Source organism: Bombina bombina, chromosome 7, assembly GCF_027579735.1.
Source record: "Bombina bombina isolate aBomBom1 chromosome 7, aBomBom1.pri, whole genome shotgun sequence".
NCBI classification, from domain to species: domain Eukaryota; kingdom Metazoa; phylum Chordata; class Amphibia; order Anura; family Bombinatoridae; genus Bombina; species Bombina bombina.
The window spans coordinates 372,988,540-373,014,526 of NC_069505.1; the positions used below are offsets into that span (position 1 = coordinate 372,988,540).

The 25,987-nt window shown below is 40.8% G+C and overlaps 1 protein-coding gene across 1 annotated transcript in view; it reads left to right on the plus strand.

Annotated features, from left to right (window-relative positions):
- Window positions 1-25,987, plus strand: part of DNAH1 (dynein axonemal heavy chain 1) — a 691,978-nt gene that overhangs the window by 483,685 nt on the left and 182,306 nt on the right. Inside the window, exons 42-46 of the mRNA XM_053721084.1 lie at window positions 8,248-8,352; window positions 16,759-16,899; window positions 21,906-22,066; window positions 22,384-22,541; window positions 22,748-22,921. Coding sequence (XP_053577059.1) covers window positions 8,248-8,352; window positions 16,759-16,899; window positions 21,906-22,066; window positions 22,384-22,541; window positions 22,748-22,921 — 739 coding nt within the window. The remainder of the gene's footprint in view (window positions 1-8,247; window positions 8,353-16,758; window positions 16,900-21,905; window positions 22,067-22,383; window positions 22,542-22,747; window positions 22,922-25,987) is intronic.

Genomic DNA, 25,987 nt, shown 5'->3' on the forward strand with positions numbered 1-25,987 from the left:
TATATATATATATATATATATATATATATATATATATATATATATTAGAAGTAAAATGTTTAAAATTGCATTGGTGTATCAAGATAGAATAAAGTATTGTTTAAGTTAAGTAAATATGTAAGTGCATTTTCTTCTGTTATGTGTGATCAGTCCACGGGTCATCATTACTTCTGGGATATAACTCCTCCCCAACAGGAAATGCAAGAGGATTCACCCAGCAGAGCTGCATATAGCTCCTCCCCTCTACGTCAGTCCCAGTCATTCTCTTGCACCCAACGACTAGATAGGATGTGTGAGAGGACTATGGTGATTATACTTAGTTTTTATGACTTCAATCAAAAGTTTGTTATTTTAAAATAGCACCGGAGCGTGTTATTACTTCTCTGGCAGAGTTTGAGGAAGAATCTGACAGAGATTTTTTACTATGATTTTAACCGGAGTCGTTAAGATCATATTGCTGTTCTCGACCATCTGAGGGAGGTAAAGGCTTCAGATCAGGGGACAGCGGGCAGATGAATCTGCATTGAGGTATGTGGCAGTTTTTATTTTCTGAATGGAATTGATGAGAAAAGCCTGCCATACCGTTAAAATGACATGTATGTATACACTTCAGTATTCTGGGGATGGTATTTCACCGGAACTACTGTGTTAAAGGTCACTAATCCTTTTAATAACTATTCTCATGTTAAACGTTTTTGCTGGAATGTAGAATCGTTTACATTGCTGAGAGGTACTGTGTGAATAAATATTTGGGCATTATTTTCCACTTGGCAGTTTTTTGCTTTAATTGTGACAGTTTCGTTTCTCTTCACTGCTGTGTGGGAGAGGAGGGGCCGTTTTGGCGCTCTTTGCTACGCATCAAAAAATTCCAGTCAGCTACTTTTATATTTCCTGCATGATCCGGTTCATCTCTGACAGATCTCAGGGGTCTTCAAACTTCTTTGAAGGGAGGTAAATTCTCTCAGCAGAGCTGTGAGAATTCTTATAGTGACTGTGTATAAAAAACGTTGTTTTGTTTTCTTATGTACAAATTTAATTAGTGTTGTTTTTTACTAATGGGAACAAACCTTTGCTAAAAGTTGTGTTGTTTTAAAGTTTGATGCAATAACTGTTTTTCAGTTCATTATTTCAACTGTCATTTAATCGTTAGTACCTCTTTGAGGCACAGTGCGTTTTTTTGCTAAAAAAGATTATAACCAAGTTGTAAGTTTTTTTGCTAGTGTGTTAAACATGTCTGACTCAGAGGAAGATACTGTGTCATTTGTTCCAATGCCAAGGTGGAGCCCAATAGAAATTTATGTACTAACTGTATTGATGCTACTTTAAATAAAAGTCAATCTGTACAATGTGAACAAATTTCACCAAACAGCGAGGGGAGAGTTTATGCCGACTAACTCGCCTCACGCGACAGTACCTGCATCTCCCGCCCGGGAGGTGCGTGATATTTTGGCGCCTAGTACATCTGGGCGGCCATTACAGATAACATTACAAGATATGGCTACTGTTATGACTGAAGTTTTGTCTAAATTACCTGAACTAAGAGGCAAGCGTGATCACTCTGGGGTGAGAACAGAGTGCGCTGACAATGCTAGGGCCATGTCTGATACTGCGTCACAGCTCGCAGAGCATGAGGACGGAGAGCTTCATTCTGTGGGTGACGTTCTGATCCAAACAGATTGGACTCAGATATTTCAAATTTTAAATTTAAATTGGAGAACCTCCGCGTATTACTAGGGGAGGTCTTAGCAGCTCTCAACGATTGTAACACCGTTGCAATACCAGAGAAACTGTGTAGGTTGGATAAATACTTTGCGGTACCGCGAGTACTGACGTTTTTCCTATACCTATTTATTTAACAGGGGGTCCTTAGGGTTAATTTGCAATGCTCACTCTAGCCTAGGATGATATAATGCTGTTGAATCAGTGTACTGTGTACTGTTAACTCAGTGATTCATTAGCAACTGTGTTATAACTCTGGTTCTGCTATGAATCACTCAGTTGCTAATGAATCACTGAGTTAACAGTACACAGTACACTGATGCAGTACACTGATTCAACAGCATGTAATATGATCCTAGAGTGAGGTCTCATAGCAGAACCAGAGTTATAACAGAGACCTCACTCTAGGATCATATTACATGCTGCCTGTGGAACTGAACTGTTACAAACGAATCAGTTCAGTCTGGTGAACTGATTCATACAGTTCAGTAAAAAGAACCAGTTCAAATGAACGATTCGTTCATGAACTGCACATCACTATTTCAGATCCAGTGGATAAAAAAATTAGAGGGTTACCTTAAGAAAATGTTTATTCAACAAGGTTTTATTTTACAGCCCCTTGCATGCATTGCGCCTGTCACTGCTGCGGCGGCATTCTGGTTTGAGGCCCTGGAAGAGGCCATCCATACAGCTCCATTGACTGAAATTGTTGACAAGCTTAGAACTCTTAAGCTAGCTAACTCATTTGTTTCTGATGCCATTGTTCATTTGACTAAACTAACGGCTAAGAATTCCGGATTCGCCATCCAGGCGCGTAGGGCGCTATGGCTCAAATCCTGGTCAGCTGATGTGACTTCAAAATCTAAATTACTCAACATTCCTTTCAAGGGGCAGACCTTATTCGGGCCTGGTTTGAAAGAAATTATTGCTGACATTACTGGAGGTAAGGGTCATACCCTTCCTCAGGACAGGGCCAAATCAAAGGCCAAACAGTCTAATTTTCGTGCCTTTCGAAATTTCAAGGCAGGTGCAGCATCAACTTCCTCTGCTTCAAAACAAGAGGGAACTTTTGCTCAATCCAAGCAGGCCTGGAAACCTAACCAGTCCTGGTACAAGGGCAAGCAGGCCAGAAAGCCTGCTGCTGCCTCTAAGACAGCATGAAGGAGCGGCCCTCTATCGGACAACGGATCTAGTAGGGGGCAGACTCTCTCTCTTCGCCCAGGCGTGGGCAAGAGATGTTCAGGATCCCTGGGCGTTGGAGATCATATCTCAGGGATATCTTCTGGACTTCAAAGCTTCTCCTCCACAAGGGAGATTTCACCTTTCAAGATTATCTGCAAACCAGATAAAGAAAGAGGCATTCCTAAGCTGCGTACAAGATCTCCTTGTAATGGGAGTGATCCATCCAGTTCCGCGGGGTTTCATTCAAATCTGTTTGTGGTTCCCAAAAATGAGGGAACCTTCAGACCAATTTTGGATTTAAAGATCCTAAACAAATTCCTTAGAGTTCAAGATGGAAACTATTTGAACCATTTTACCCATGATCCAAGAGCGTTAGTACATGACCACAGTGGAGTTAAAGGATGCCTACCTTCACATTCCGATTCACAAGAATTATCATCAGTTCCTGAGGTTTGCCTTCCTAGACAGGCATTACCAATTTGTAGCTCTTCCATTCGGGTTGGCTACAGCCCCAAGAATTTTTACAAAGGTTCTGGGCTCACTTCTGGCGGTCCTAAGACCGCGAGGCATAGCGGTGGCTCCTTACCTGGACAATATCCTGATACAGGCGTCAAGCATTCAAATTGCCAAATCTCATACAGACGGAGTCCAGGTTATCAAAACTTCTAAATGCTTGCCGTGTTCTTCACTCCATTCCGCGCCCCACGGTGGCTCAGTGCATGGAAGTAATCGACTTAACGGTAGCGGCGATGGACATAGTGCCATTCGCGCGCCTGCATCTCAGACCGCTGCAATTATGCATGCTCAGTTAGTGGAATGGGGATTACACAGATTTGTCCCCTCTACTAAATCTGGATCAGGAAACCAGAGATTCTCTTCTCTGGTGGTTATCTCGGGCCCATCTGTCCAAGGGTATGACCTTTCGCAGACCAGATTGGACAATTGTAACAACAGATGCCAGCCTTCTAGGTTGGGGTGCAGTCTGGAACTCCCTAAAGGCTCAGGGTTCATGGACTCAGGAGGAGAAACTCCTCCCAATAAATATTCTGGAGTTAAGAGCAATATTCAATACTCTTCTGGCTTGGCCTCAGCTAGCAACACTGAGGTTCATCAGATTTCAGTCGGACAACATCACGACTGTGGCTTACATCAACCATCAAGGGGGAACCAGGAGTTCCCTAGCGATGTCAGAAGTCTCCAAGATAATTCGCTGGGCAGAGACTCACTCTTGCCACCTGTCAGTGATCCATATCCCAGGTGTAGAGAACTGGGAGGCGGATTTTCTAAGTCGTCAGACTTTTCATCTGGGGGAATGGGAACTCCATCCGGAGGTGTTTGCTCAATTGGTTCTCCGTTGGGGCAAACCAGAATTGGATCTCATGGCGTCTCGCCAGAACGCCAAGCTTCCTTGTTACGGATCCAGGTCCAGGGACTCAGAAGCGGCACTGATAGATGCTCTAGCAGCGCCTTGGTTCTTCAACCTGGCTTATGTGTTTCCACCGTTTCCTCTGCTCCCTCGTCTGATTGCCAAAATCAAACAGGAAAGAGCATCGGTGATATTGATAGCGCCTGCGTGGCCACGCAGGACCTGGTATGCAGACCTAGTGGACATGTCATCCTTTCCACCATGGACTCTGCCTCTGAGACAAGACCTTCTAATACAAGGTCCTTTCAATCATCCGAATCTACTTTCTCTGAGACTGACTGCATGGAGATTGAACGCTTGATCCTATCAAAGCGTGGCTTCTCCGAGTCAGTAATTGATACCTTAATACAGGCACGAAAGCCTGTCACCAGGAAAATTTACCACAAGATATGGCGTAAATATCTCCATTGGTGTGAATCCAAGAATTACTCGTGGAGTAGGGTTAGGATTCCTAGGATATTGTCCTTCCTCCAAGAGGGTTTGGACAAAGGATTATCAGCTAGTACTTTAAAGGGACAGATTTCTGCTCTGTCTATTCTTTTACACAAGCGTCTGGCAGAAGTTCCAGACGTTCAGGCATTTTGTCAGGCTTTAGTTAGAATTAAGCCTGTGTTTAAACCTGTTGCTCCTCCATGGAGCTTAAACTTGGTTCTTAAAGTTCTTTAAGGGGTTCCGTTTGAACCCCTTCATTCTATTGATATCAAACTTCTTTCATGGGAAGTTCTTTTTCTGATGGCTATTTCCTCGGCTCGAAGAGTCTCGGAGTTATCTGCCTTACATTGTGATTCTCCTTATCTGATCTTTCATTCAGATAAAGTTGTTCTGCGTACAAAACCTGGGTTTTTACCTAAGGTGGTTTCGAACAAGAATATCAATCAAGAGATTGTTGTTCCATCATTATGTCCTAATCCTTCTTCAAAGAAGGAACGTCTTTTGCATAATCTAGACGTAGTCCGTGCCTTGAAGTTTTACTTACAGGCTACTAAATATTTTCGCCAAACATCTAACCTGTTTGTTATTTACTCTGGACAGAGGAGAGGTCAGAAGGCCTCGGCAACCTCTCTTTCTTTTTGGCTTCGGAGTATAATCCGTTTAGCCTATGAGACTGCTGGAGAGCAGCCTCCTGAAAGGATTACAGCTCATTCTACTAGAGCTGTGGCTTCCACCTGGGCCTTTAAAAATGAGGCCTCTGTTGAACAGATTTGCAAGGCTGCAACTTGGTCTTCCCTTCTTACTTTTTCCAAATTTTCCAAATTTGATACTTTTGCTTCTTCGGAGGCTGTTTTTGGGAGAAAGGTTCTACAGGCAGCGGTTCCTTCCGTTTAAGTTCCTGCCTTGTCCCTCCCATCATCTGTGTACTTTAGCTTTGGTATTGGTATCCCACAAGTAATGGATGATCCGTGGACTGGATACACTTAACAAGAGAAAACATAATTTATGCTTACCTGATAAATTTATTTCTCTTGTAGTGTATCCAGTCCACGGCCCGCCCTGTCCTTTTCAGGCAGGTCTAAATTTTAATTAAACTACATTCACCACTGCACCCTATGGTTTCTCCTTTCTCGGCTTATTTCGGTCGAATGACTGGATATGGCAGTGAGGGGAGGAGCTATATAGCAGCTCTGCTGTGGGTGATCCTCTTGCAACTTCCTGTTGGGAAGGAGAATATCCCACAAGTAATGGATGATCCGTGGACTGGATACACTACAAGAGAAATAAATTTATCAGGTAAGCATAAATTATGTTTTTAACTAGGTAGAATAGTTATTAAATAGTTATTAACTATTTACTAACTACCTAGCTAAAATAAAGACAAATTTACCTGTAAAATAAAACCTAACCTAAGTTACAATTACACCTAACACTACACTATAATTAAATTAAATACAATTAAATACAAATAAATAAAATTATCTAAAGTACAACCCCCCACACACACAAAATTACAGAAAATAATAAAATAATTACAAGATTTTTAAACTAATTACACCTAATCTAATCCCCCTAGCAAAATAAAAAGCCCCCCCAACATAAAAAAGGGCCTTTTGGGGGCATTACCCCAAAGTAATCAGCTATTTTACCTGTAAATAAAATTACAAATTCCCCCCCCCACACATTAAAACCTACCACCCACACAACCAACCCTACTCTAAAACCCACCCAATACCCCCTTAAAAAAACCAACACTAACCCCTTGAAGATCACCTTCCCGGTAGAAGTCTTCACCCAAATGGGCCGAAGTCCTCATCAAAGCCGGGAGAAGCCTTCATCCAAGCTGGGCGAAGTGGTCCTCCAGACGGGCAGAAGTCTTCATCCAGACGGCATCTTCTATCTTCATCCATCCGGCGCGGAGATGGTCCATCTTCAAGACATCTGACGCGGAGCATCCTCTTCCATCAAAGTCTTCTTACTAAATGACGGTTCCTTTAAGTGACATCATCCAATATGGCGTCCCTTCAATTCCGATTGGCTGATAGAATTCTATCAGCCAATCGGAATTAAGGTAAAAAAAATCCTATTGGCTGTTGCAATCAGCCGATAGGATTGAGTTGGCATTGGCATTGAGTTGGCATAAGGTTATCTTCAAGGGGTTAGTGTTAGGTTTTTTTAAGGGGGTATTAGGTGGGTTTTAGAGTAGGGTTGGTTGTGTGGGTGGTGGGTTTTAATGTTGGGGGGGATTTGTAATTTTTTTTACAGGTAAAAGAGCTGATTACTTTGGGGCAATGCCCCACAAAAGGCCCTTTTAAGGGCTATTTGTAATTTAGTGTAGGGTAGGGCTTTTTTATTTTGGGGGGGGGCGCTTTAAATTATGTGTAATTAGTTTAATTTAATTATAGTGTAGTGTTAGGTGTAATTGTAACTTAGGTTAGGTTTTATTTTACAGGTACTTTTGTCTTTATTTTAGCTAGGTAGTTATTAAATAGTTAATTACTATTTAATAACTATTCTACCTAGTTAAAATAAATACAAGCTTGCCTGTAAAATAAAAAAAATAAACCCTAAGCTTGATACAATGTAACTATTAGTTATATTGTAGCTATCTTAGGGTTTATTTTATAGGTAAGTATTTAGTTTTAAATAGGAATAATTTAGTTAATGATAGTTATTTTATTTAGATTTATTTAAATTATATTTAAGTTAGGGGGGGTTAGGGTTAGACTTAGATTTAGGAGTTAATAACTTTTATATAGTGGTGGCGACGTTGGGGAGGCAGATTAGGGGTTAATAAATGTAGGTAAGTGTTGGCGATGTTAGGGACGTCAGATTAGGGGTTAATAATATTTAACTAATGTTTGTGAGGCGGGAGTGTGGCGGTTTAGGGGTTAATATATGTATTATAGTGGTGGTGATGTCCGGTTCGGCAGATTAGGGGTTATAATTTTAATTTTAGTGTTTGTGATGTGGGAGGGCCTCGGTTTAGGGGTTAATAGTTAGTTTTTGGGTGTTAGTGTACTTTTTTAGCACTTTAGTTAAGAGTTTTATGCTACGGTGTTGTAGTGTAAAACTCTTAACTACTGACTTTAAAATGCGGTACCAGTGTTGACAGGAGAGGGTCTACCGCTCACATTTTGGAAGAATCATAATACCGGCGCTATGCAAGTCCCATTGAAAAAAGACGATACACAATTGACGTAAGTGGTTTCGCGGTATTTCCGAGTCTGGCCAAAAAAGTGAGCGGTACACTGCAAGACTCGTAATACCAGTGGGCGTTAAAAAGCAGCGTTGGAACCGGCCAACGCTGCTTTTTAAGCCTAACGCACAACTCGTAATCTAGCCGTCTGTTTCTTGGTTCTTTTGGACATCTTGTTTTAGGGATTTGTGCATGCTCTTTATTTATGAATTTCTACTTCTTTCAGCCTCTACATTGTGGTTTTCCTTGTATTTATTTCTAGCTGTGTATGATTGCTTTCCCTATCTAGGCAGGGATGCTGTTCCCAGAGCCAGGTCTGGTGTATGACTACAGACTGGATGATGCTGGAATAAGCAGCGCAGCTGAAGAGGATGATGAGGATACAAAGAAGAAGGTAAAATATAAAAAAGAGTAAACTGGTTGTGTCATGGGATCCCTTACTTTTGATCTTGTTCATTTAACATGTTTACTCTTACTGTATTTGAAATGACAGTACATATTTGCAGTATACTAATTGTATAAAAAGTATACCTTTAAATAAAGTCATAGGACCTCATTCAACAATATGCATGCCAGCAAGGTTACCAGCCAGGGAACATCTTCCTTTCGCTAGCATTACACAAGTAAGTTCTGATCCAGCCATTTTTTGTTTCCTTTATTCGTCTTTATAACAAATAAACAAATGTCAACAAACTGTTATATGTTCAAATTGTACGTTTTCTTGTCCATGACATTGTAACTATTACATTGTAAGCTTATTATTTACACTTCCTAAAGTGATTCCTTTCTATAGTAGCTGATCATTGTCTCAAATGTGCAATTTCCACTTGGCATAGTTGCCGGTCATATTCTTTTGTATCTTTGTTGAGTTGATTCATCTTCTGTGATCACTTTAACAGCATATAATATCTTTTAAACTAGAATTTTTAGTATAAACAACGAAAATCAAAGTGTTTCACATTAAGGGCTAGATTACAAGTGAAGCGCTAATTTATTGCAAATTTCCCCGTTTGAGGGTGCGCAAAAAATAACCAGCCATTACAAGTGGCTGGTTATTGCTACCGTAAGCTTGCAGTAGCAATTAGTGCTCAGAAAATGAACCAGAAATCCGATCTCTGGTTAATTTTCTAAAAGTGCCCCAAATGCCCCCAAAATAAAGGATCTTATATTTCCCATAAAAAAAACTGCTGGATTAGGCAGTTTTTAGGTGTTAAAAGTTGATGGTTGTGAGGTGTTTGAAAGAAAACAACACTGAAAAGTGCATTTACATTGTGGTCTATGGGAACTGTGTTTTCCCTTTAAATATATGGGTATATGCTCATATACATATATATTTAATTGTTAATATGTGTATTTACACATATTAACACATAAATATATATGTAAATAAGCATATACATATATATATTTACATTTGCTGATTATCGCTGCTCGACTTACTCCCTTCACTGCGCAAGTTCTCATGCCGTGTCTGACGGCATTAAAACGAGGCTTCAATTAGAGCCTGTGGAAGCGCACTCTCGTGAGCGCAATGCTTCCGTACAATGCAAACAGGAGGTTGCGTTCGCATTGCACCTAACTCTTAATACCAGGGCACATTTTTGTGTGCTGGTATTTCTAAGTTGAGCGCAAATATCACTTTCATGGAAACAATATTTTGCACTCATCTTGTAATCTGGAACCTAGAATGTGTATTTGAGAGGTCTATCGTGTGCAATTTCAAGAGAAAGAAAAGAAGGAAAACTTGAAGGATTCCAAGGGGGTGGAAGAGATGGGGGAAAGTGTCTTGTGGGTTATGTCTATAGTGTTTTTTAAGTATATACCTTTAGTGATATTAATTCTGAAGTTTTAGCCAACCTCTCATGTCTGGTTGGAATTTGTGGTTACTTCAGTCTGAGATTACTTAACTCTGCCAAATTTGAGGTGGGGGAGAAGTTAGAAAACAGCAGTCTTAAGACCTTTTCTTAGAAGTATGTGAGATTTTAGTTAATGGTCTCTAAAGAGTAACAAAAGAATTGGTAAGACAAGAGAAACTGTTAATAAACCGGCACCACTCTGACAGAGAGCAGGACTTGACTAAACAGTAACTTTGATTAGCTAATATTAAAAAAAAAAAAAATCTAGTGAGAAAAATCTCTCTAAATACTATAGTATAATAAACAGCTTTCTTTCTAATGACACGGTGAGTCGACGGATCATCTCTAATTACTATTGGGAATATCATTTCTGGCCAGCAGGAGGAGGCAAAGAGCACCACAGCAAAGATGTTAAGTATCACCTGCCTTCCCTCCAACCCAGGTCATTCTCTTTGCCTACCTTAAAAGCAATAAGGTGGTAAAGTTTAGGTGTCTGAAAGAAGATTCTTCAATCAAGATTTTATTATTTCTCCAACATTGGTGTGTCCGGTCCACGGCGTCATCCTTACTTGTGGGAATATCTCTTCCCCAACAGGAAATGGCAAAGAGTCCCAGCAAAAGCTGGCCATATAGTCCCTCCTAGGCTCCGCCCACCCCAGTCATTCTCTTTGCCGTTGCACAGGCAACATCTCCACGGAGATGGTTAAGAGTATGTGGTGTTTTAGTTGTAGTTTTTTATTCTACTATCAAGAGTTTGTTATTTTAAAATAGTGCTGGTATGTACTATTTACTCTGAAACAGAAAAAGATGAAGAATCTGTTCATGAGAGGAAGATGATTTTAGCAGATAGTAACTAAAATCGGGTGCTGTTTCCACATAGGACTGTTGAGATGAAGTAACTTCAGTTGGGGGAAACAGTTAGCAGACTTTTTCTGCTTAAGGTATGACTAGCCATATTTCTAACAAGACTGTGTAATGCTGGAAGGCTGTCATTTCCCCTCATGGGGACCGGTAAACCATTTTCTTAGTCTCAAACAGAATAAAAGGCTTAATATGGGCTATAAAACTGGTAGACACTTTTATGAGAAAAATCGATTGCTTTATTTGGGCATTTTATACATGTTTATGCTTGTAATTCACACTTATAAGCTTGGGGAACGTTTTTTTAACGTCAGGCACTGTGTTAGACACCTTTCCAGTCAGGAAGGGCCTTCCCAGTTGTAGGCTGAGCCTCATTTTCGCGCCATTACTGCGCAGTTACTTTTTGAGAGCAGACATGCAGATGCATGTGTGAGGATCCCAAAGTAGTTGGAAAACTTCCTAAAAGGCTTCATTTGGTATCGTATTCCCCTCTGGGTTTGGTAAAGTTGCAGCAAAGGCTGTAGCTGGGACTGTAGAGGGGTTAAAATTGTAACCGGCTCCGGTTTCTTTAATTTAAGGGTTAAAGCTTTGAAAATTGGTGTGCAATACCTTGAATGCTTTAAGACACTGTGGTGAAAATTTGGTAATTTTTTAACAATTCCTTCATACTTTTTCACATATTCAGTAATAAAGTGTGCACTGTTTAAAATTTAAAGTGATAGTAACGTTTTGTTTAAAACGGTTTTTTTGTACTTTATTGACAAGTTTAAGCCTGTTTAACATGTCTGCACCTTCAGATAAGCTATGTTCTATATGTATGAAAGCCAATGTGCCTCCCCCTTCAAAATTGTGTGATAATTGTGCCATAGCATCCAAACAAAGTAAGGACAGTGCTGCCACAGATAATGAAATTGCCCAAGATGATTCCTCAGATGAAGGGAGTAGACATGGTTCTACATCATCTCCTTCTGTGTCTACACCAGTTTTGCCCACACAGGAGGCCCCTAGTACTTCTAGCTCGCCAATGCTTATTACCATGCAACAATTGACGGCTGTAATGGATAACTCCATAGCAAATATTTTATCCAAAATGCCTGCATATCAGAGAAAGCGCAATTGCTCTGTTTTAAACACTGAAGAGCAGGAGGGCGCTGATGATAATTGCTCTGTCATACCCTCACACCAATCTGAAGGGGACATGAGGGAGGTTTTGTCAGATGGGGAAATTTCAGATTCAGGTAGAATTTCTCAACAGGCTGAACCTGATGTTGTGACATTTAAATTTAAATTAGAGCATCTCCACGCACTGCTTAAGGAGGTGTTATCTACTCTGGATGATTGTGACAACTTGGTCATTCCAGAAAAATTATGCAAGATGGACAAGTTCCTAGAGGTTCCGGTGCACCCGACGCTTTTCCTATACACAAGCGGGTGGCGGACATAGTGAATAAGGAGTGGGAGAGGCCCGGCATACCTTTTGTCCCCCCTCCTATATTTAAAAAACTATTTCCTATGGTCGACCCCAGAAAAGACTTATGGCAGACAGTCCCTAAGGTTGAGGGGGCAGTTTCTACTCTAAACAAACGCACTACTATCCCTATCAAGGATAATTGTGCTTTCAAAGATCCTATGGATAAAAAATTGGAGGGTTTGCTTAAAAAGATTTTTGTACAGCAAGGTTACCTCCTGCAACCCATTTCGTGCATTGTTCCTATCACTACAGCAGCGTGGTTCTGGTTCGAGGAACTGGAAAAGTCGCTCAGTAGAGAGACTCCGTATGAGGAGGTTATGGACAGAGTTCACGCACTCAAGTTGGCTAATTCTTTTATTTTAGATGCTGCTTTGCAATTAGCTAGATTAGCGGCGAAAAATTCAGGGTTTGCAATTGTGGCGCGCAGAGCGCTTTGGCTAAAGTCTTGGTCAGCGGATGTATCTTCCAAGACAACATTACTTAATATCCCCTTCAAGGGTAAAACTCTCTTTGGGCCAGAATTGAAAGAAATTATTTCTGACATCACTGGGGGAAAGGGCCATGCCCTTCCACAAGATAGACCTTTCAAAGCCAAGAATAAGTCTAATTTTCGTTCCTTTCGCAATTTCAGGAACGGACCAACCTCTAACTCTGCATCCTCTAAACAAGAGAGTAACGCTTCACAAACCAAACCAGCCTGGAAACCGATGCAAGGCTGGAACAAGGGTAAGCAGGCCAAGAAGCCTGCTGCTGCTAACAAAACAGCATGAAGGAGTAGCCCCCGATCCAGGACCGGATCGAGTAGGGGGCAGACTCTCTCTCTTTGCTCAGGCTTGGGCAAGAGATGTTCAGGATCCCTGCACGCTAGAAATAGTTTCTCAGGGTTATCTCCTGGAATTCAAGGAACTACCCCCAAGGGGAAGGTTCCACATATCTCACTTATCCTCAAACCAAATAAAGAGACAGGCATTCTTACATTGTGTAGAAGACCTGTTAAAAATGGGAGTGATACACCCAGTTCCAATGGCGGAACAAGGAATGGGATTTTACTCAAATCTGTTCATAGTTCCCAAAAAAGAGGGAACCTTCAGACCAATTCTGGATTTAAAAATCCTAAACAAATTTCTCAGAGTACCATCGTTCAAAATGGAAACCATTCGAACGATTCTACCTACAATCCAGGAAGGTCAATGTATGACTACCGTGGATCTAAAGGATGCGTATCTACATATCCCTATCCACAAAGAACATCATCAGTTCCTAAGGTTCGCCTTTCTGGACAAACATTACCAGTTTGTGGCCCTCCCATTCGGGTTAGCCACTGCTCCAAGGATTTTCACAAAGGTACTCGGGTCCCTTCTAGCGGTTCTAAGACCGAGGGGCATTGCAGTAGTACCATACTTGGACGACATTCTAATACAAGCGTCGTCTCTTTCAAAGGCAAAGGCTCATACAGACATCGTTCTGGCCTTTCTCAGATCTCACGGATGGAAGGTGAACATAGAAAAAAGTTCCCTGTCTCCGTCGACAAGAGTTCCTTTCTTGGGAACAATAATAGATTCTTTAGAAATTAGGATTTTCCTGACAGAAGTCAGAAAGTCAAAACTTCTAAACACTTGTCAAGTTCTTCATTCTATTCCTCGTCCTTCCGTAGCTCAGTGCATGGAAGTAGTAGGGTTGATGGTTGCAGCAATGGACATAGTTCCTTTTGCGCGAATTCATCTAAGACCATTACAACTGTGCATGCTGAAACAGTGGAATGGGGACTATACAGACTTGTCTCCAGTGATTCAAGTAGATCAGAAGACCAGAGATTCACTCCGTTGGTGGCTAACCCTGGACCACCTATCCCAGGGAATGAGCTTCCGCAGACCAGAGTGGGTCATCGTCACGACCGACGCCAGTCTAGTGGGCTGGGGCGCGGTCTGGGAATCCCTGAAAGCTCAGGCACTATGGTCTCGGGAAGAGTCTCTTCTCCCGATAAACATTCTGGAACTGAGAGCGATATTCAATGCTCTCAGGGCTTGGCCTCAGCTAGCAAAGGCCAGATTCATAAGATTTCAATCAGACAACATGACGACTGTTGCTTATATCAATCATCAGGGGGGAACAAGGAGTTCCCTGGCGATGAAAGAAGTGACCAAAATAATACAATGGGCGGAGGATCACTCCTGCCACCTATCTGTGATCCACATCCCAGGTGTGGAAAACTGGGAAGCGGATTACCTGAGTCGTCAGACTTTCCATCCGGGGGAGTGGGAACTCCACCCGGAGATCTTTGCCCAGTTGACTCAATTATGGGGCATTCCAGACATTGGTTTTGATGGCGTCTCGTCAGAACTTCAAGGTTCCTTGCTACGGATCCAGATCCAGGGATCCCAAGGCGACTCTAGTGGATGCATTAGTAGCGCCTTGGACCTTCAACCTAGCCTATGTGTTTCCACCGTTTCCTCTCATTCCCAGGCTGGTAGCCAGGATCAAGCAGGAGAGGGCTCCAGTGATTTTGATAGCCCCTGCGTGGCCACGCAGGACTTGGTATGCAGACCTGGTGAATATGTCATCGGTTCCACCATGGAAGCTACCTCTGAGACAGGATCTTCTTGTACAGGGTCCATTTGAACATCCAAATCTGGTCTCCCTCCAGCTGACGGCTTGGAAATTGAACGCTTGATTCTATCAAAGCGTGGGTTTTCAGATTCTGTGATAGATACTCTAGTTCAAGCCAGAAAACCGGTAACTAGAAAACTTTACCATAAAATATGGAAAAGATATATCTGCTGGTGTGAATCCAAGGGATTCTTATGGAATAAGGTCAAAATTCCTAAGATTCTTTCCTTTCTACAAGAAGGTTTGGATAAAGGATTATCAGCGAGTTCTCTAAAGGGACAGATTTCTGCTTTATCTGTCTTATTACACAAACGACTGGCAGCTGTGCCAGATGTTCAAGCATTTGTTCAGGCTCTGGTTAGGATCAAGCCTGTTTACAGACCTTTGACTCCTCCCTGGAGTTTAAATCTAGTTCTTTCAGTTCCTCAAGGGGTTCCGTTTGAACCTCTACATTCCATAGATATTAAGTTGTTATCTTGGAAAGTTTTGTTTTTGGTTGCTATTTCTTCTGCTAGAAGAGTTTCTGAGTTATCTGCTTTGCAGTGTTCTCCACCCTATCTGGTGTTCCATGCAGATAAGGTGGTTTTGCGTACTAAGCCTGGTTTTCTTCCAAAGGTTGTTTCTAACAAAAATATTAACCAGGAGATAGTTGTACCTTCTTTGTGTCCGAATCCAGTTTCAAAGAAGGAACGTTTGTTGCAAAATTTGGACGTAGTCCGTGCTCTAAAATTCTATTTAGAAGCTACAAAGGATTTCAGACAAACATCTTCTCTGTTTGTCGTCTATTCTGGTAAGAGGAGAGGTCAAAAAGCGACTTCTACCTCTCTTTCCTTTTGGCTTAAAAGCATCATCCGATTGGCTTACGAGACTGCCGGACGGCAGCCCCCTGAAAGAATCACAGCTCACTCTACTAGGGCTGTGGCTTCCACATGGGCCTTCAAGAACGAGGCTTCTGTTGATCAGATATGTAAGGCAGCGACTTGGTCTTCACTGCACACTTTTGCCAAATTTTACAAATTTGATACTTTTGCTTCTTCGGAGGCTATTTTTGGGAGAAAGGTTTTGCAAGCCGTGGTGCCTTCCGTTTAGGTAACCTGATTTGCTCCCTTCCTTCATCCGTGTCCTAAAGCTTTGGTATTGGTTCCCACAAGTAAGGATGACGCCGTGGACCGGACACACCAATGTTGGAGAAAACAGAATTTTTGCTTACCTGATAAATTACTTTCTCCAACGGTGTGTCCGGTCCACGGCCCGCCCTGGTTTTTTAATCAGGTTTGATTAATTATTTTCTCTAACTACAGTCACCACGGCACCCTATAGTTTCTCCTGTTTTTTCCTCTTGTCCGTCGGTCGAATGACTGGGGTGGGCGGAGCCTAGGAGGGACTATATGGCCAGCTTTTGCTGGGACTCTTTGCCATTTCCTGTTGGGGAAGAGATATTCCCACAAGTAAGGATGACGCCGTGGACCGGACACACCATTGGAGAAAGTAATTTATCAGGTAAGAATAAATTCTGTTTTTGAAGCAGAGCAAGATTGTCCTGCTTCCTCCTGGGGTTTAGCCGTAGCCCATGCCAGTCTCTTCAGTAGAGCAGTGGTGGCTTTTAAGCAGTTGGGAACTTTTGGGGTATAATCCTCACTGCTCCTCCCAAATAGCTGTTGCTGCCCTATCCTGAAAGCCTGATTAGGAGATTTTCTGAACTATAAAGCAGTTCTACATATTTTAGATAACGTGTGTTGCTGGATAACTGCAGATTTATTTATTTTTACGTTTAGGGAATATATACTTGCCATGCTCCATGACACAGTGGTTTGAACCCTTTGAATCCCCAGTCTCTCAAATGTCCTGTTTAATTTAGATTTATAGCTAATTACAGTAAAAAGGTCACAATCATTTTTCAAGCCTTAATGTATCTACAGTGTGTCAGAGCACAGCACATCTACTCACTGAGAATTATATTGTTTTCACAACTGTAACTAAGAACATGACTTGTTTTTGTGCTCAGGTTTGCTGGGTGACCTGGATGGACATCACAGCCCCATTTTCCATAGCCCCTGACACCAGCTACTCCGATATCATTGTTCCCACTATGGACACAGTACGAATGTCTCACCTCCTGGGGATGCTGCTGACCAACAAAAAGCCGGTAAGTAACCAACATACCCTGCTCCTTCATGACACAAAGTGACAAAATTTCAGAACACAACACAAAGTTTGTCATGTACCTTAGCAAATAAAAACATATTCTGCTGTTTGGCTATGCTATATAGATGATATGTTTGTTGTATGGACAATCCTATTAGCCTTTGCCAAGATGATGAATATGATAATGAAAGATTTAACTTTATATTGATTTATTCATTGTCTGATGTTAATTTGTTTGGTACAAGAGTATATAAAGACAGACTTATTTGTTAAAAATATAAACAGGAATACTCTGCTTAGATTTGAAAATTTCCATCATAAAAGAGTTTTCCATTCAGTACCTAAAAGTCAGTTTATTATTAAAGTTATCCTAAGGATTTGTTTGAAACTGAATATCATAATGCTCTCCACAACAAATCTGCTGGTCATCAAAAGAAGAATATGGATGGGAGGTTGCTCTTTTCAACAAAATTTAATGAGCATAGGGATAAATATTTGGGGATTTTAAAAAAAAAAAAAAAAAAAAAAAACATTGGCAACTTTTAAGTAACTTAAACCCTGAAATAAAGGCATTTAAAAAATTACCAATTTTGGGCTAGATTACGAGTAGAGCGCAAACGTTTGCACTTGAGTGGTAAGGGGTTTATTGTGAGGGTCTGCGCTTGTAGGGCTTACCGCTTGTATTAAAAAATGTGTGTGTGTGTTTTCATATGCATTTATATGTGTATATATGTATTTACAAACATATATACACTATAAATATACACATGAATACATATGTATACATATATAGACATATGTATTGGAGCCCTTTGCCATTAAGTAGATGAAAACATGTAAAAGCATGTTTATGCAATATTCATATTTGATAAAGGTTTTAACCATGTATTTTCTGTAGATATTTAACATTCCAATATTCTGTACATAGCAGAATATAGTCTGTGAGTAGTCCCAGCACCGTATTTCTTCATGAAAATAATCTTTTTATTGAAGTGAAAATAAAGATAAACAGCTACATTTCTGGCCTACATCGCCCTTAATCATACTATTAAATACAGGTATCCTCAAGAAATCTTGAACAGTGCTGTAACTACTGTTTGCATTATATATAGGTATAGATATATTATATCAACATACCATCAGATATATATGTAGAATTATGTATTTATGAATAAATAGAACATATTCTGCTATGTACAGAACACTGCAATGTAAAATATTCATATATTCATGTCAGGTTAGCGCACATGAGAATATGGGATCGGGTTTGCTCGTGAGTGGGGTGGGCTTTTTTTCCCACTTTTTTTTTCTCTATTAACTGCTATGAGGGAATACGTGAACGTGCATGCGATATTCTAACTTCATATTTTTGCACTTGTCGGGTTAGCGGGAGAGTGAGAATGGTTTACTTTCGACTCGCAATACAAACGCAACCCAACTAGCGCAAAAATCTTAATTCTAGTGCAATTAACACTCAAGCAGAAGCGTTAATTTGCGCTCCACTTGTAATTTGGCCCTTTGCTGTTTAAGAGAGAGAGAAAAGTATGTGATTTATTAGTACATGCAGATGTTGGGAGTAGAAAAGCATCAGAGGTTAATTATATCTTATACCCCTAACAAGGGATAATTTCCATATTTGAGTTGTGCTTAATGCAATTCTAAGATTGAAGGTAAACACCTGGCACAATCATGTGAAAGGGAACAGGTTAAAATGAATGATTATTTCACACCTCAAACTAGTTATGCAATTTATATGTTAAAATTACTGTGTGGACTTGTTATATAGGAGAAACCACAAGGAAATGTAGAGGGATGACTAGCACAATATGAATTTTCAATTAGAATAAGTATAATATAATGTCTTTACCTGTCACTGAGAGAGGAGAGAGAGAGTTTAAAATAAGTTTGTTTTACCTCTGTGATTACCTTGTATCTATGCCTCTGCAAACTGTCCCCTTAGTTCAGTTCTTTTGACAGACTTGCATTTTAGCCAATCAGTGCTGACTCCTAGGTAACTTCACATGTGTGAGCTCAATGTTATCTATGACACACATGAACTAACACCCTCTAGTGTTGAAAAACTGTCAAAATGCATTCAGATAAGAGGCGGACTCCAATGTCTAAGAAATTAGCATATGAAGCTCCTAGGTTTAGCTTTCAACTAAGAATACCAATAGAACAAAGTAAAATTGGTGATAAAAGTAAATTTGAAAGTTGTTTAAAATGGCATGCCCTATTTGAATCATAAAATATATTTTTTTTTTTGGACTTGACTTTCCTTTTACGCAGACAGTTGTGTTCTGTATATCAACCTGACTAAAGACAATATTGTTAGAACCTTGCTGTATTTGTAATGGTAAAATCCCTGCAATAAATATTTTTTTGTATTTTAAGTGTTACTTAACCCCTTAATGACCACATCACTTTTCCATTTTCTGTCCGTTTGAGACCAAGGCTATTTTTACATTTTTGAGATGTTTGTGTTTAGCTGTAATTTTCCTCTTACTCATTTACTGTACCCACACATATTATATACCGTTTTTCTCGCCATTAAATGGACTTTCTAAAGATACCATTATTTTCATCATATCTTATAATTTACTATAAAAAAAATTATAAAATATGAGGAAAAAATGGAAAAAAACACACTTTTTCTAACTTTGACCCCCAAAATCTGTTACACATCTACAACCACCAAAAAACACCCATGCTAAATAGTTTCTAAATTTTGCCCTGATTTTAGAAATACCCAATGTTTACATCTTCTTCGCTTTTTTTGCAAGTTATAGGGCAATAAATACAAGTAGCACTTTGCTATTTCCAAACCATTTCTTTTCAAAATTAGCGCTAGTTACATTAGAACACTGATATCTTTCAGGAATCTCTGAATACCCATTGACATGTATATATTTTTTTTTAGTAGACAACCCAACGTATTGATCTAGGCCCATTTTGGTACATTTCATGCCACCATTTCACCGCCAAATGCAATCAAATACAAAAAATCGTTGACTTTTCACAAATTTTTTCACAAACTTTTGGTTTCTCACTGAAATTATTTACAAACAGCTTGTGCAATTATGGCATAAATGGTTGTAAATTCTTCTCTGGGATCCTCTTTGTTCAGAAATAGCAGACATATATGACTTTGGCGTTGCTTTTTGGTAATTAGAAGGCAGCTAAATGCCACTGCGCACCACACGTGTATTATGCCCAGCAGTGAAGGGGTTAATTAGGGAGCATGTAGGTAGCTTTTTGGGGTAGTTTTAGCTTTAGTGTAGTGTAGTAGACAACCCCAAGTATTGATCTAGGCCAATTTTGGTATATTTCATGCCACCATTTCACCGCCAAATGCGATCAAATTAAAAAAAACATTAAATTTTTCTCAATTTTAGGTTTCTCACTGAAATTATTTACAAACAGCTTGTGCAATTATGGCACAAATGGTTGTAAATGCTTCTCTGGGATCCCCTTTGTTCAAAAATAGCAGACATATATGGCTTTGGCATTGCTTTTTGGTAATTAGAAGGCCTCTAAATGCTGCTGCGCATCACACGTGTATTATGGCTAGCAGTGAAGGGGTTAATTATGTAGCTTGTAGGGAGCTTGCAGGGTTAATTTTATCTTTAGTGTAGAGCTCAGCCTCCCACCTGAAACATCAGACCCCCTGATCCCTCCCAAACAGCTCTCTTCCCTCCCCCACCCCACAATTGTCCCCGCCATCTTAAGTACTGGCAGAAACTCTGCCAGTACTAAAATAAAAGGTATTTGGACCTTTTTAAAAAAAAAAAAAAAGAAGAAGCATATTTACATATGCTGATGTGTAGGATCCCCCCTTAGACCCCAACCTCACTGATCCCCCACCAAACAGCTCTCTAACCCTTCCCCTCTGCCTTAATGGGCGCCATCTTGGGTACTGGCAGCTGTCTGCCAGTACCCAGTTTTGTAAAAAATGTGGCTTTTTTTTAAAAAAAATCCCTTTTCTGTAGTGTAGCTTCCCCCCCCACCAAGACCAACCCCCATCCCCTTCCAGATCCCTTAGATTAGATTTATAATACTGAAAATTTATTTATTTATTTTTACTTTGAACTTTTTTTTTCTGTAGTGTAGCGGTTCCCACCCGCTCCCGCCCGTGCACGCGCCCGCCCAACACCCCCCATGCACGCGCGCTCCCGTGCGCGCCCCCGTAGGTCCCGCCCCCCTCCACTCCACACACAGCATCGATGGCCGCCCACCCGCCTCCCACGTAAGCTCCCACCCGCCAACGATACCGGCCACCGATGTCCGGTGCAGAGAGGGCCACAGAGTGGCTCTCTCTACATCGGATGGCCAAGTGGGGTTATTGCAGGATGCCTCCATATCGAGGCATCACTGCAATAACCGGAAAGCAGCTGGAAGCGAGCAGGATCGCTTCCAGCTGCTTTCCAGACCAAGGACGTACGCCACACGTCCTCGGTCATTAACTGTATTTTTTTTGAGGACGTGTGGCGTACGTCCTTGGTCGTTAAGGGGTTAAAGGTAATAGTCAAGTCAAAATTAAACTTTCATGGTTCAGATAGGGCATGCAATTTTAACCAACTTTCTAATTTACTCCTATTATCATTTTATCTTCGTTCTCTTGGTATCTTTATTTGAATGTAACCTTGGGAGCCGGCCCATTTTTGGTTCAGCACCTGGGTAGCGCTTGCTGATTGGTGGCTACATTTAGACACCAATCGGAAAGCGCTACCTAGGTGATGAACCAAAAACGGGCCGGCTTCCTATGCTTACAATATTGCCTTTTCAAATAAAGATACAAAGAGGACAAAGAAACATTGATAATAGGAGTAAATTAGAAAGTTGCTTAAAATTGCATTCTCTATCCGAATCATGAAAGTTTATTTTTGACTTGACTATTCCTTTAATGGAAATTTGAAACTTTGCACTGTACCCAAAATATGGTAACCTCTTTTATCATTAGTCCAATAGTTATGAGATCACCTTATGAGCTTTGTTCTGTACTTGCAGGTTCTCTGTGTCGGCCCAACTGGTACAGGGAAGACGCTCACTGTGTCTGACAAACTGCTAAAAAATCTGCCCCTGGATTATATCAGCCACTTCCTCATGTTCTCAGCTCGAACTTCAGCCAATCAGACACAAGATCTTATTGACAGCAAACTAGACAAAAGGTGAGATTTATTGTGTACAAGAATCATGACCTCATAGTGATCTATATTTATATTATTTATATCCCCATATTGCATTATAAAGACAGTCCATACACCATGATGAGTGAAAAGACAGGCGCACAGATAGTAAAGTTTACATAGAGAACCCATACCCCAGAATACAGTGTGCCAAAAGTATAGAACTTATTGCATTATTTACAAAATCCATAACAACACATCTTATAGTACAAAATCACCAGAGCACTGTATCCACAGAGAGCTCAGTAACTTACAGACTAGTGTGCAATGAATGCTCAGATCTTGCTTTGTATCTGCAGGAGAAAGGGAGTGTTTGGACCTCCTCTTGGACGGTACTTTATATTCTTTATTGATGACCTTAACATGCCGGCTCTGGAAACCTACGGAGCGCAGCCTCCTATAGAGCTCCTGCGGCAGTGGATGGATCACAAGGGCTGGTACGATCGCAAGCAAATAGGTATGATCATATGCAGGACTCATAATTACTATTTAGATAGATGTGTAGTAAATACAATAATACATATAGGTGTAAAAACCATTGGGCTAGATTACAAGTGGAGTGCTGATTTATTGTGCACCCACAAACAGGAAAAATGTGAGATACATAATTATATTCAGGAGCCATCTTCTTATGCAGTTATTAAATATTTTATCCTTTTTTAGGAGTCTTCAAGCAGTTGGTAGATATCAATTTCTTGTGTGCCATGGGACCCCCAGGAGGTGGAAGAAATCCAGTATCTCCAAGACTCACACGTCACTTTAACTACTTGTCCTTCACTGAGATGGATGACAGCAGCAAGAGCAGAATATTCTCCTGCATTTTGGGAAGCTGGATGGGTGAGTGTCTATGCCTAATACATATACAATAGCTAGTTGTTATTTTTCTCATCCCATGTCACACATTTTGAATATAAGCATTTGACTCCAGAACTCCTATACAATGATTTTGTTTGTAAATTCAAACTGATTGGAATCTAGACCAGCGGTTCCCAACCTGGGGTACGTGTACCCCTGGGGGTACGTGGCAGGCCGGTTGGGGGTACGCAAAAATATTGTTGGTAATGGCAGAAGATGCGGAGGGAGGGTCGGGGGGGCACTCTCAATGGGTCATCAACTAATAAGCATTGTGGAACTGTGGAAGGAAGGCGCATTTAGCCGGAAAGTGACAAATTAAGTCCTGGCCTGGCATATAGGCAGATGGGAGCCCCTGCACCTGAAATATGTGGACCGGGTGTGGATGACTCCAGTCCACATATTAATGATCACCCTGTGTCACCAGACAGCTTAGCCTCCTGCTCCACCCACCTCTGTCCCATGCACACAATTTTGACTGCAAGTGCTCAAATAGAAGTGGCACTGCAGCAGCATAGCTACGTGGACACGTGTGATAGAGCCGTTGAGATTGCGAGTCACACAGGCGAGGCAGGTCTAAGTCAGTGCCGGTAAGTAAAGTACTGCTTCTAGATTGCTTCACTTCCAACTAAAAACGTTCATAGTGGCTGGGTGGTTAATATCATTACACTTTGACTCCCCCCAGGGCCTTGTTTAGGAGTAACCAGGCAGCTGCCAGGGGCACCAGCCACACAGCAGGACTCCTGAGAATAAGATCTGAGCTTTAATCCTGTTGATACACGCACAGTCGTATGCAATTTAGGTATAGCTTACCTCCCCTATAAAAAAGTGCTTCCTTTATTTTGAGGGATGCTTGGGGGTAATGAAGAGAGGGGGTACTTATTAATGAAAAGCCTAATCAAGGGGTACAGGAGAGAAAAAAGGTTGGGAACCGCTGATCTAGACCAATGTTAGATGCAAACTGTCAGTAAATTGTAATAACATGTATCTACCTTAAAATGTATTATTTTAAGTGAAGAAAAATCACACAATTGCCTTTTTGTATTCTATTACATCTGTTAGTGTCCCTTGATACAAGGCAAATTTTGTGTGGGGAGTGGGGGTGATATGATCCATAAAATTGGAGGTTATTATACTAAATAAGTGATGTCAAATATTTTATGTTGGTTTAGAAGAATTATATATAATTATATCTCCCAATATTTGACATGGGGGGGACTTATGTACAGTGGTTCACTGGTGTTTGTTGGGTGGAGCCATGGCAGATGTTGCAGAGCAAGGGGTGTATCACAAATAGGTTGGGTGTGTCTTGGTTGGGGCCTGGTCTGTCCCATCAAACTGCCAGGGAAAGCTGTAGGAGAGAACTCCCAGCCCGTAACAATTCATAAAGATCTGGGATGGTTGGTAGGTATGTAAAAATTAACATTATATTTTAGGAGATTTAATAGTTTTGTGATTCATATTCATAGAAACAGTCATGGGTTTACTGAGTCCAAGTGTAAAAATATGCTTTATGGATATTTTTATTTCTTTCAACACTCTAAGGGCCTGGTGATCTAAAGGTCTATGACCAGACAACATTTTTAAATAATGTGTTTTTTTTTCTTGCCAGTTAAAAGGTGGCAAGCTCAAAACACTAGTTAGTCTGAAATAATTTAATGTACAGTGCTGATGGTAGTTCACGCTTAGGGCAATTCAGTAGTGCCTTATTTGGCCAATGTTCTTGTATAAACACCCTCCATTAAGCAAGTTGGGAATCAGACAGATGCCTTGCTTAAGATTATCCTCAATTACGGTTGGTGGAAAAATTTACCAAAGAGTTCCTCAAGCTTGAGGCTCATTTCTAGGGTCAGTCATAAGCTTAGTTTCCATGAGACTGTATCTAACAGAAGAATGCAGGATCAAACTGCAAAATGTGTGCTCATCCTTAGCAGACTCATCTCCCTACTGTTGCTCAAGGCATAGAAGTTGTGGGTTTGATGGTGGCTACCTCAGACACAGTTCCCTTTGCCTGATTTCATCGGAGACCTCTTTCTTAGTATCCCTTCTGTGGCAGTGGAATGTGGAAACCTGTCTCAGATCCTTCTGGATGAGGAGACAAGACAGTCACTGTCATTGTGGGAGTCAGTTTAAGGGGCTTCCTTTCTTCAGCCAATCTAGAATGAGATCACAACAGACACCAGCTTATGGGTTGGAGGGTTTTCTGGGGGTCGCAAAAAGTGCAGCTCTGTGCAAACACCATACCCTTTCAATCAGGTAATGTCACTGCTGTGGCATACATCAGTTATCAGAAGGAAATCAGAGTTCCCTGGATGTGAAAGGCTGCTATCAGTACTGAATTTCAGCCTTCCACATCCGAGGAAACAACAAATGGGAGGATAACTTTCTCAGTTGCCAGCACCTCCACCTGAGGGAGTGGCCTCTGCATCATGAGGTGTTAGATGTTGGGGCTTGCCAGAGATATTTTCTGACAGCTCTTAAAATCATCAAAAATCATCAAGCAGTTCTGTTGGATTCTAATGTACATCTTTTCTTCTTTGTGTTATTGTGAGCGATAGCCAAAATCAAGCAAGAATAGTTTTCAGTAATTCTGATTGCGCCATCTTGGCCTCGCAGAACTTCGTAGGTTGACCATTCAGATGTTCTTTTTCCTGCCATGGCAGTTTCCTCTCAGAGACGATCTTCTCTCTCAGGATCCCTTCTTTCATCAAGACCTCAAGACTCTTGATGGCCTGGCGATTAAATCCCTGATCTTATCTAACACAGGTTTATCTGGCAAGGTGATTGAAACCTTGATCCAAGTCAGAAAGCCTGTTACAAGACACTGCTACAAGAAATGGAAAACCTTTTTAGAGAAGATACTGTTAGAATTCCTTAAAAGTTTCCAAGGTCCTTACATTTCTTCAGGAGAGTTTGGAAAAAGGCTTGTTAGCCAGTTCTCTCAAGGGTCTCTGTATCACAGGAAGATTGCTTAGATTCCTGAAAATCCAGGCTTTTGTTAAGGCTTTTATTATTATTAAGCCTGTCATTTATCTAGTTGCTCCTTTTTGG